The sequence below is a fragment of the Oncorhynchus keta genome, chromosome 12 (genome assembly GCF_023373465.1).
Source record: "Oncorhynchus keta strain PuntledgeMale-10-30-2019 chromosome 12, Oket_V2, whole genome shotgun sequence".
NCBI classification, from domain to species: Eukaryota; Metazoa; Chordata; class Actinopteri; order Salmoniformes; family Salmonidae; genus Oncorhynchus; species Oncorhynchus keta.
Genome location: NC_068432.1, coordinates 9,903,426 through 9,916,577, shown reverse-complemented (window position 1 = coordinate 9,916,577; position 13,152 = coordinate 9,903,426). Strand labels below are relative to the sequence as shown.

Below are 13,152 nucleotides of genomic sequence, written 5' to 3'. Positions count from 1 at the left end.
AGCGTTGTCTGGGTTTGGTCGTCATTGTAACTAAGAATTTGTTCTTAACTGACTTGCCTAGTTAAATAAAAAAATATAAGTGATTTTAACCTCTTCTCACCAGCCATGTGAGCCATGGGTAGTCAATCAGTCTGTCATAATCTCAGGTCGGCTGTATGCATTGTTATCTTTCAAACTCTAGGTGGCATTCTGCTTTTCCCCTAGTTCTCAGCCATGACTTCTCCCACGACTGCCTCATGTGAACTACAATCCCGACGCTGTATTTAACTTTTAGAAAAGTCAATAATCACCTTTCGCAACATGTCTTTCATCAGCGAGAATCCTTAAAATAAAAAAGATACACTTACTGTAGCAGTTTTGCACAGATCCATACAACTATGGGTGCCTCCATCTGACAAAAATACACTTCCCCGAGTTGCACTTACACAAAGGTGTTCGGGGGAGCTTGCTAGATAACTAATTAGCACAGGTGGTTGCCTCCTTGTCTGTTTTCCGTAAACTAGCGCTGTAACATGTAGATATGGCGGTGTGGGAACACTAGCCTTATCAAGGTGTGTATAAAAAATTGTATCTCACTGATATGATATCCTTATGCTTCCAAAACTATACAGCAAGCGATGCATGGTAATGTTCAGACCGAGCGTCTGGGATCTTAAAACTTCTTAAGGATAGCCCCCTTTAAAAAAGAAATTCTTCAAAATGACATACCCAAATCTAACTGCCTGTAGCTCAGGCCCTGAAGCAATGATATGCATATTCTTGGCACCATTTGAAAGGAAACACTTTCAAGTTTGTGGAAATGTGAATTGAATGTAGGACAATATAACACAATAGATCTGGTAGAAGAAAATATAAAGAAAAAAACAACCAGTCTTTTTCTACCACCATCTCTGAAATGCAAAAGAAAGCCATCACTCTGGTTGAAATTCCCGATAGTGTCCACAAGATGGCAGTGTATATGCAAAGTTTCAGATGGATAACTTAAAGTATGACTGAACTACAAGACTTTTAGTGTGAAGTCCCCAGGTACATTTGGGCAAATCGTGAATTTTCCTGAAAGAATATCGTCAAATCTGTATACTTGGACTTTGTTTTAGCTTTCCAAGTATTAGTAGCCATATTATAAGTTCAACATTAGCAAAACAACCAGTTTTCATAACTTCATAACTCTGAATATCCTTGTCATTTTTGTCCAAAATGAAAAGGCATGCTGTCATACAAGGTTAGTAGCTACATTATTTGACATGTACATGGATACTCCTGTAAAGCCCAGCTCATTGGCTATCTAGCTAGCTTTGTTTGACCCCAATTGGTGCTTATTTGACAAAGATACAGTCGTTCAAGTGATGGCTGCCCGCGTCATCGGCGTGCCATGAAGGTTGTCGCTCTCTGACCAAATATGGTGTCCTATAGGATATACTACACGCCTAATGAAATCGTGTGTCCTCCTCCCAGAGCGCTAAGAACCTTGGCGTGATCCTGGACAACACCCTGTCGTTCTCAACTAACATCAAGGCGGTGGCCCGTTCCTGTAGGTTCATGCTCTACAACATCCGCAGAGTACGACCCTGCCTCACACAGGAAGCGGCGCAGGTCCTAATCCAGGCACTTGTCATCTCCCGTCTGGATTACTGCAACTCGCTGTTGGCTGGGCTCCCTGCCTGTGCCATTAAACCCCTACAACTCATCCAGAACGCCGCAGCCCGTCTGGTGTTCAACCTTCCCAAGTTCTCTCACGTCACCCCGCTCCTCCGCTCTCTCCACTGGCTTCCAGTTGAAGCTCGCATCCGCTACAAGACCATGGTGCTTGCCTACGGAGCTGTGAGGGGAACGGCACCTCAGTACCTCCAGGCTCTGATCAGGCCCTACACCCAAACAAGGGCACTGCGTTCATCCACCTCTGGCCTGCTCGCCTCACTACCACTGAGGAAGTACAGTTCCCGCTCAGCCCAGTCAAAACTGTTCGCTGCTCTGGCTCCCCAATGGTGGAACACACTCCCTCACGACGCCAGGACAGCGGAGTCAATCACCACCTTCCCGGAGACACCTGAAACCCCACCTCTTTAAGGAATACCTAGGATAGGATAAAGTAATCCTTCTCACCCCCCTTAAAAGATTTAGATGCACTATTGTAAAGTGGCTGTTCCACTGGATGTCATAAGGTGAATGCACCAATTTGTAAGTCGCTCTGGATAAGAGCGTCTGCTAAATGACTTAAATGTAAATGTAAAGTCTTGTTACCTTCTAGGATCTCTGAGGAAAAGATTCAAACGTGATTTGACTCGTTGAAACAACGTTTAGGGTGAGATTTTCAGATTCCTTTCTTTGCAAATTGAACGAGTGGAAATACAAAACGATCGTGCATGCTATATGGACCACTTTATGATATGAAACATTATTTTATCTAACAAAACAACACATCATGTTATCTCTGGGAATATAAACTTTCAGCCGATATAAGACACTTATATGTACCGCCATTTGTTGGTTCTCTAAAATCTGTGATCTTGACATAAGGCGTTGCATGATTTCCAACTGTCCTGTTGATGGGACGCCGATCCTTAAATAAAACTCCCCTTGCAGAAGATGACTTCTTCCAACGACTCTTATGTGTAATGTAATGCCATGGAACAGTCATGATCAAGGGCTAGCTAGCATTCAGTGTGTATTGTATCACTTCACTTTCGATGTGTGACAAGTCAGCAGAGACATAGCCTATAAGTGACAAAAAAAATCCCAAAATTTAAGAATGCCTGTATTTGTATTTATTATGGCAGTTTATACAATTTTAAAAACATTACAATACATTCACAGATTTCACAACACACTGTGTTCCCTCAGGCCCCTACTCCACCACTACCACATATCTACAGTACTAAATCCATGTGTATGTATAGTGCGTATGTTATTGTGTGTGTGTGTGTGTGTGTGTATGCATGTGTCTGTGCCGCTTCACAGTCCTATTAGGCGTGGGATGGAGACAAACACAAATTAAGACAGCAAATTGACACAATTGTAATAGGTTTTTATTTACTAAGGATATTAACACATTACATGCTACAGAAAATAAAAGGTAAAATGTGAACTTCAAATAATAGTGTTATATCACAATGGAACATCTTAAAATCAATTATTTATATTTTCACCCACTCCTGTCCTCTTCAAAAGAAAAGGGATGGCACGAAAGGAAAATTGGGATAAGGAAATTTCATGTAATGGAATTACGCTGAGATTTCACTTTAAAAAATGTACACCAAACAAGTTAATTTCAACGTTTAACCATACAAACTCTATGCACAATGACTACTTATACATTTTTACAAAATATATTTACAGGAAGAACTGTGCAGATAGTTTTTCCAGTAAATGTATTATTTTTTTTTTGTAATTTACTGTTTATATTGTTCAAATTAGTCATTGTGCATAGTTGTATGGTTTGTTATTAAACTTAAAAATAAAATATTTTTTGTTTGGCATAACATTTCTTTATTTTTTTAAACCAGAGTCTCAGCGTAATTCAGTTTCTGTAGAATTACCTACAAAAATACAGGAGAATGAAAACAGTTTGGCAGTTTGGCATGAATGATGATGAGGCATAAAAAAACAATCATCAGTAACAGAGGCAATATAAGAGATAAGGTGCAGAAAAGGGATTCAACGTTGAAAAATGTTTGTGAAAGGACACCATTTTAAAATCACTCATTAAAATCCAAGTATTCGTTGGTCCAAGGGCGAAAGTTGCTTAACCTGACTGGCCTATACTCCACTAGACAAAACGGTATCATATGATCATGGCCCTCTATGAAATGGAGACAGTCTCTTCAAGGCAAGCCTGAGATGGTTGGATGACAGACGGGTGTCACTGGATGCAACATGCAAGTACAACAGACACAACATGACCTGGCTCAACTGGCAACACATTGCAGAATGGTGTTGATGGGAAATGTTTGAGAACATTTGAGCAATGTTAACCAAACAAAGTACAACAACGTCTTACACTATGAACATAATGGTAAAATACATACCCATCAGTGCCATACCAGAGGACAACATTAAAAAGCCAAAGACCAACAGAAAGCACATCAATTATTTGTTTCCTTTCAAGAAAACTAGTACGGGGAAATGAGAGGTGCCAGATATATGTCCACAGCACCCTTCCCAATCTGCAGTATTGACTTAAACAAATAATTCAAAGTTATGCAATAGGAGAACTCGGTCAGGCAGTTTAATGTCATATTTTCAGTTTGAGTTTGTCATTCATTTATTTGTGTAAATCTCTCTGTCATTGCTAAATACAGATTGCATAATTTCTAATTCATTAAAACATATAGAAATACTATTTAACCCGGGCAACACGAGTCTGGTTGTGGTCTGATTCAGTAGGGAGAAAACAAAACAGTGAAACTGGGAGGTAGCCTACTACCTGAACTTGACCAGTAAGAACTATTTGTTTTACCCCCTTCGCAAAATATGTTGCTACTTTGTACCCTACTGAACACAACCCTGGTGCTTTCTGTAGTGTGTCATAGTTCAATCATCCTCTTGCCTTACTACTCCTCCTGTCACTGAACTCTGTTTATATCACATACAGAGCATAAAACCATTCAAACTTTTACAGACACATTTTAACTGTTCATTGTCTCGTAAATGCAATGATTCTGCAGCCAACACAAGTTATGCAGATTGCCCTCAGTGCTGCCTTCAATAGAGCAAACGGTAGTGTCTTTGTAAACTTTAACATAGGAAACATCTACACAGGGCTTGTAATTAATATTCTCCCTCTTAGCGTTATTAAAAAGTCTTGCAGCTTCATAGACATGGACTTGGAAGGAACGTAGGTTCTTACACTGTTGGGAAAGTTGAGCAACTATGCACATTTACACAGTAATACCACAGGGTATAGTTGAGGGAGTAAGGAGTGTTTGGACTATAATTGTTCGGTTGGCAAAAAAAACAACCCCAAAAAATAAGGAAATAAAATCTACCAACATTTCCACAAAAATACAGATGAACTGCGCCTGGCACTTCAGGTCATGTTATTTTCCTATTTTGGAAAGACAATTAACATCAATTAAAACAATTCAGACGAGGTAGAAAGGACAAAATAAACAGACCCTCCCCAAATGATGATGATTGGCCTAAAACACTCACATGTGCCTACGATTGGTCAATATACCTACCCATGTTACTATGATCGATGTGCCTTTCACCCACACAGTCCTTTAGCAATGTAGTGTAATCATCTGATGAGGACGTTTAGCATACTGCGGTGTATCTGGCACGTCAGTGGCTGGATGTGTCATAACTGTGCCCAGAGGGTAGGTACTGGGTGAGAGGATGATAGATTGGCACTAAAGGGAGACACTAGGGAAATTAACGTGGTCATGTTCAGTCGGGAGGAAAGGTTTTGAAACGGGGAGGTACTACCCAAACTTGTCCGATAAGAAACATTCAATATCGTTTTCTGTTGCATAACTTTTTAAACCACTTCCAACATGGTGCCCTACTAAATACAACCCAGACCTAACTTAGAGCTCCCAGTTGAAACGTATCTGACAGAAACAATGAATTCAGTCAACTTAAAAACGTGTTTGTAATATTTACTGTGTTTGCTACGGCCACGTGGGAGGGTAGACACCAAAGGATTAAGGCTGTGGCTTTCTGTAAAGTGTGACAATGTGAACTTATGCATCACAGTGCTGGGAACTAAGTCTGCATCATTTCAAATGTGACGTTAACAGATTCCATCTGCCAAAAGGCCTTTATGTACACTAAAACATAACTGTAATCTGTAGGTGCCTCTAGTGTCTTTAGCATAGGGGAGGTCCGGGAGGAAATGGATCAGACCATGTAACAAATGAATGAGACAGGTGGAGGAGACTGACAGGATGGGAGAGGAGGGGACTTGGCAAATCAAAGAGGAGAGAGGGCGGTGTTGGTATATTTAAATGTTTCTGTCATTGTCTGCCCAGTGTATACCCTCCTTATATGACCATTTCTCAAAACAATGAGGCGGACTGGACGAAGGCCCGATACCTGACAGTCCTAAGGAATGTCTCCACTTCCTCCCCAGACAGTCATCATAGTGTTTCAGATAGACGCATAACAGTGACCACACAAAGCGGGAGGGTTTGTTCACACACAGGGCAACGAAAAAACAAAACATTTAACATAATATTTAGCATGTAATGATATATATACAGTACCAGTCAGAAGTTGACACCTACTCATTCAAGGGTTTTTATTTTTACTATTTTCTACATTGTAGAATAATAGTCTAGACATCAAAACTATAAAATAACATAGTAACCAATCATGTAGTAACCAAAACAGTGGTAAACAAATTAAAATATATTTTATATTCAAGATTCTTCAAAGTAGCCACCCTTTGCCTTGATGATAGCTTTGCACTCTTGGCATTCTCTCAACCAGCTTCATGAGGCAGTCACCTGGAGTGCATTTCAATTAACAGGTGTGCCTTATTAAAAGTTCATTTGTGGAAATTATTTCCTTCTTAATGCGTTTGAGCCAATCAGTTGTGTTGTGTCAAGGTAGGGGTGGTATACAGAAGATAGCCCTATTTGGTAAAAGACCAAGTCCATATTATGGCAAGAACAGCTCAAATAAGCAAAGAGAAACTACAGTCCATCATTAATTTAAGACATGAAGGTCAGTCAATCCGGAAAATTTCAAGAACATAGAAAGTTTAAAAGCAGTCGCAAAAACGCTGTCTTTGTGAGACGCAGAGTAGGTGAACAGATGATCTCTGCATGTGTGGTTCCCACCGTGAAGCATGGAGAAGGAGCTGTGATGGTGCTTTGCTGGTGACACTGTCTGTGATTTATTTCGGATTCAAGGTACACTTAACCAGCATGGCTACCACAGCATTCTGCAGCGATACGCCATCCCATCTGGTTTACACTTTGTGGGACTATCATTTGTTTTTCAACAGGACAATGACCCAACACATCTCCAGGCTGTGTACGGGCAATTTGACCAATAGGGAGAGTGATTGAGCGCTGCATCAGATAACCTAGCCTCCACAATCACCCAACCGATGGTTTGGGATGAGTTGAACTGCAGAGTGAAGGAACAGCAGCCAACGTGAGAACTCCTTCAAGACTGTTGGAAAAGCATCCCAGGTGAAGCTGGTTGAGAGAATGCCAAGAGTGTATAAGCTGTCATCAAGGCAAAGGGTGGCTACTTTGAAGAATCACAAATATAAAATATATTTTATTTGTTTAACACATTTTTGGTTACTACATGATTCCATGTGTTATTTCATAGTTTTGATGTCTCATTATTATTCTACAATGTGAAAAATAGTACAAATAAAGAAACTCTTGAATGAGTAGGTGTGTCCAAACTTTTGACTGGTACTATATATATATATATATATAACTGCCCAAAAAAAGGAAACGTCAATAGTGTCTTAATAGGGCGTTGTGCCACCATGAGCCAGAACAGCCTCAATGTGCCTTGCCATAGATTATACACGTTTCTGGATGGAACTCTATTGGAAGGATGTGACACCATTCCATGAGAAATTCCATCATTTGGTGTTTTGTTGGTGGTCTCAAGCGCCACTCCAGAATCTCGCATAAGTGTACAATTGGGTTGAGATCTGGTGACAGATGGCCACATCATATGGTTTACATCGTTTTCATGCTCATCGAACCATTAAGTGACCATTAATGCCCTGTGGATGGGCATTGTCATCCTATGGGGGCATAGCCATGTTAGCCAAAACAATGGGCAACCGGGCCTGCCCAGCATTTTATACATGACCCTAAGCATGTTGGGATGTTAATTGCTTAGGAATTGCTGAGGAACCGCACCTGTGTGAAAGCACCTGCTTTCAATATACATTATATCCATCATTTACTCAAGTGTTTCCTTTCTTTTGGCAGTTGCTGTACCTGTCATAATTCTATCATAATATTTTTCATTTCAGTACAAAAAGAGGACTTGGGGGTTTGTAGTGTGAGGTTTGTAGCAGAGAGGGGCTGGGTTAGAGCCCCTGTGGTGAGTAGTGGAGTGTGCTGTGGTAACTCCTGCTGTCTGTGAAGTGCAGCAATGGTCGGTTTCAGTCGCAGTGAGCACCTGTCTCCACAAGAGGGAGTCAAAATTAAGAGTCAGGGTGGCTACTCTTCTCACTGCCAAGTTCACAGTCCGTTACTACAAAAGGGTGATCCATGAGTATGTGAGAGAAGCCACATATACACAAGTATCTGAATTGTGTGCGTGTGTATGTATGTGTGTAGAGGAGGATTTCATGGATAACATGGGAGAGGGGTCATAAACCCTGCTGTGTGTCGTGTATCAGGACTTCAATACTGGGGTGGAAGTGTAAACTCTATTCTGTGTGTATGTGAAGGGAGGGGAGTGTACTCCAGCCCCATTGGCAACAACAGCTGCTGAGTTGCAACTCCTGACCACTGTAGTCTGTATATCCTGTGTGCTCTTTCTATCATTTGTGAGAAACAATCACAGAGGGATTTTGTGAAGTGAGGAGTGAGACTAAGTGTCTCTCTCAGCTCTCATCCTCAGGGTGTTGGTGGTCCAGAAGCCGGACGTGCGTGAAGGGAAAGTGGCCATGCTTGCCCTTGCACTCGCCCTCCCACTGGCCGTTCACGTTGATCTTGGTCACTTTTACCATGTCTCCGACCTGCAGAAACACACACAGGTTAGAATATAGAGATAGATTGGAAAGAAACAAGACCTTCAGGGGTCTGTAATGTGTGGCTCTTAAAAAGCCCTTATCGGGCTCAATGGTGTTCCATAATTAGTCCTTTAAAGTAACCTAATCAATCAACTATAATCTCTAACCCAGGTCAGTTTCCACTTCAAATACACTCAGGGATGGGATTGACCCAAACGCTGTAAGTGAATTAATAAGCTACAAAGCAGCACAGTCCTACTAAGCCTGTGTTACACACTACACCCATGCCCCATCTATAATCTCCATGCTGCTTCACTTTCTGCAGTGCAAATACATGGGTGCATCCCAAATGGCACCCTGGCCTATTCCTTACGTAGTGCAGAACCTTTAACCAAAAGCATTGCACTTCATAGGGAATCGGGTGCCATTTGGGACTTAGCCCATGTTCCTCTCATGACATACAGTATACCAGTGGGTGGGTTTCTTCACAGGAACGCTCTTTGAGATTGGACACATGAGCTGCAAGACATGAACTGTGAGGCAACCTTTGCTCAGGAATTGCCATTTGTACTGTACGACTCAAATACAACAAAAATCAAGGGGAAACTATGCGTGAACCCATTATGTATGTTATTGTGTGTATTTGCACGTGCGTATGTATAGTCACATGACATGAAACAGAAAAGAGGGAGAGTGCCATAGACGGGTGGAGAACAGGGGGACAGAGGAAGGCGAAGAAAGGGGGCGAACCAATACCTCCAAGGCGAGGGCCGTTTTGTCGTAGGCGTTGGGCACCCTCTTCTGAATGGCACGGGCGTAGACAGGCCCATTCTGCAGGTTGGGCAGGGGTGTATTGCCCACAGGCTGGGCATACTGGCCCGGCTCCCCCAGAGGTGGGGGCAGCTGGGGAGCTGCTCCGTCGGTAGTGCTGGCTCCAACACCTGCCGGTACTCCGCCTACTCCTCCTGCCCCGCCAGGCCTCCCTGCTGCCGGAGCCACCAAGGAGTTGGGCGAGGCAGGCCGGTACTTCTCCACGTAGGGCACGGGAATCATGCCGACACGGCCCTCTTGGTTGGCCGCGTTCCACCACTGCTCCTCAGGCTTCTCCAGCACGCGCAGCACGTCGCCCTTGCGGAAGGGCAGGTCCTCCTCGTCGTTGCCAGGGAAGTCGAAGAGGGCGCGAACAAACTCTGCCTCCTGTAGGGCGCCGCCTGATGCAGCGGCGGCACAGCTCACGAAGCCTGCATGCTTGGCCTTGCTGATGGGCTCGATCAGAGTGGTGGTGTCCAGGTAGTGGATCTTGTAGAACTCCAGCAGGGCGGGTAGGGCGTCAAACTCCTGATCCCCGATGCGGAACCGTGGGGGGGCCAGACCTGGCGGGCGAGGCAGGGGGAAAGGATGGAGCAGTTTGTTATGTCATGCCATTACCACGGCTGATCTAACAACGCATGGTGGACCAATGGGTGATTTCCCCTTCTGCCTCAATGGCAGTGTTGTACTAAATGAAGGTCTGACATTGATGCAATTAATTTTGTTGAAATTGTTTATGTAAAAGCTGATGTTGGCTTAGGTCTCATGCTTTTATAGAGTTATCCCAAGCTGAGGTGACCTAGGCTCCTGCTGTTGCCTACCCTATTCTGGAGAAAACCACTCTCCTGTGTCATGACGTTGGCCTGGGGGTAGGTTTATGACAGTCATAAATACCTCTTCCTCCCTTTTTCCTCTCTGTACCCTACTGATGTTACATTTTCAAAACCCTTGGTTAACATAGAGATTATGGGAACATCAGAAGGTGGTGGGGGGTGAACTATATTCTGGTAATCAGACCAATTGAAAATATGCGGTGGTACTTAATGAATATGATGTGTCAGTTCGGTTGTCATCTGATACATTCTCATCAATGATAAGACGACAAACTTTACAGTGGAAAGTCTACACATCAGAGTTATCGGATTCACATGGAATTGTTGTTCAATTTAAATGTTTGAATATGAAATTATTTGTGATGGGATGAAATGTTATTTTAGCTTCTAAAATGTGAGATTTGGGTTTTCATAAGATAGGGCTCTGCTCAATCAGTGGCCCACCCCTGTGAAGGGACATGGGCTATATAACTTTTCAAACACGCCCTCCTCTCCCTTCCTATATAAGCCCTTGACGACAATATAACCTGCTGTTCCAAGGACATGAGGACAACGGTCCGATGTTAGAATGGTTCAGATAATAACTACAGAACAAAGCCAACATCAGCGTGAGCTTTGGTTGCGAATGGTATGAACTTTGAACTCTTATTCACTACAGAAGTGATACCTCCTAGCCGTTGAGTTAGCAACAGCCGCTGCAAACGAGCGTTAGGAAGGAACAGACAGAGTATCCCGTCTCTCACCCAACGACGTTACTACAACGTATTCAATTTACCAACAGAGACATTCTTCAAAAGAACAAAGGACTCGGTTGGGCAACACAGCCTTCCATCTACCATCAACCTACCGAAGTGCAGCTCAGAGTAAATATTTATTGCATTTTTCTTTTCCAAATGGGCGGTAATTTAGAATGCATAAGATACTATATTTATGATAGCACAGCTTCGCCCTTTGTTCCTCAGTCTTCCAGCTCTTTTTCACTCAAACCCAGCCCCTTTTCTTTTGTGTAACAAGCTGTCATATCTGTTCCGCCCGCTAGGGACGTTTTCCTTTATGACGTAATTTGTAATCAAGTTATGATTTAATTATGTGTAATTCTGTGTGATTAGTTAGGTATTTAGTAAATAAATAATTAAAGCCAATTTTGTATTGCTGGTTCAACTTGTTAGCCAGGGTTCGTGCAGATAACCAAGAATTTACAACTTTCAGATGAGACTGAATTAAGATGACAATTAATATTGACTGCTATCGATGTAAAATATTACCAGGTCTTTAAGAGTTTATTGGCCGGTAGTGTAGCCTAGTGGTTAGAGCGTTGGACTAGTAACCGAAAGGTTACTAGGTCCGAAAGGTTGCAAGTTCAAATCCATAAGCTGACAAGGTACAAATCTGTCGTTCTGCCCTTGAACAAGGCAGTTAACCCACTGTTCCTAGGCAGTCATTGAAAATAAGAATATGTTCTTAACTGACCTGCCTAGTTAAATAAAGGTAAAATATAAATAAATTACATTTACACGATTAGCTCAATAAGGTAATATTAATTACGGAGAAATTATTTTACAGAACAGCATGTCATATCACTTAATCCGACATAGCCAAAGACACGACACCTGGAAGAGCCTCACAGCTAAAAAAAGATTCTGACAATGGAGCCTTAACAAAAAATGTGTCTCAAGTCAAGGAGTTAGCTGAAATAGTTAGTATTTAAGTCTCCCATGTCTTCACATACAGCATGCATACGCTCCCAGTCACACATTTTTTGCAAGTTTATTAAGAAAAACAAATCTGTTCAAGGGGGTCGTCGTCATAATACATTTCAATGCCACCCACAGTGTCTGGGTCTAAGAAGACACAGGCCTACTCATTCAATAGTTTGATTCAATTTCAAAGCATAGCTAATCTTCACACCATTGTCTTCCGATAGGTGGCGTCATTTTAACGTGATACGCAGTTGCCATCTGTATTACAAATCGTGGAACTAATCTCTGAAAAACGTGATTTTGCTCATCCGCTTCCACTAGTTCCTAAATCACTCCACTATGATACACTGGGCTGGCTACTACGGCAAACCATGCTCGACGAGCTGTGCAAACTTCCTCCAGTTAGAAGCTTACTTCTAGCTTGTTTGAATGGCCATTGTGGTAGCTCATTTGCAAGCTTGCCGATTAAGTTCTATGGCACTAAAGTTATGGGACTGTTCTCAGTAATCACATGTATCTGACAGCTGGTACTGTGCCTCGCTACTGTAACATTTAGCCAGTGCCATAACATTGCAGATTGAGCAGTGAACTAGTCATGGCAGAACAGAAACTGCATTATCAAATCAAATCAAATCAAATTTTATTTGTCACATACACATGGTTAGCAGATGTTAAATGCGAGTGTAGCGAAATGCTTGTGCTTCTAGTTCCGACAATGCAGTGATAACCAACAAGTAATCTAACTAACAATTCCAAAACTACTGTCTTATACACAGTGTAAGGGGATAAGGAATATGTACATAAGGATATATGAATGAGTGATGGTACAGAGCAGCATACAGTAGATGGTATCGAGTACAGTATATACATATGAGATGAGTGTGTAGACAAAGTAAACAAAGTGGCATAGTTAAAGTGGCTAGTGATACATGTGTTACATAAGGATGCAGTCGATGATGTAGAGTACAGTATATACATATGCATATGAGATGAATAATGTAGGGTAAGTAACATTATATAAGGTAGCATTGTTTAAAGTGGCTAGTGATATATTTACATAATTCCCATCAATTCCCATTATTAAAATGGCTGGAGTTGGGTCAGTGTCAATGACAGTGTGTTGGCAGCAGCCACTCACACTGTTAGT

At 42.1% G+C, this 13,152-nt stretch overlaps 1 protein-coding gene across 1 annotated transcript in view; it reads right to left on the bottom strand.

The window, feature by feature from the left end:
• Positions 1-3,004: 3,004 nt before the first annotated feature.
• LOC118390947 (adapter molecule crk-like) overlaps positions 3,005-13,152 on the bottom strand; it is a 26,379-nt gene continuing 16,231 nt past the window's right edge. The window contains exons 2-3 of the mRNA XM_035781814.2: positions 9,419-10,035; positions 3,005-8,668 (exon numbers count right to left, since the gene is read on the bottom strand). Coding sequence (XP_035637707.1) covers positions 8,534-8,668; positions 9,419-10,035 — 752 coding nt within the window. The 3' untranslated portion in view covers positions 3,005-8,533. The remainder of the gene's footprint in view (positions 8,669-9,418; positions 10,036-13,152) is intronic.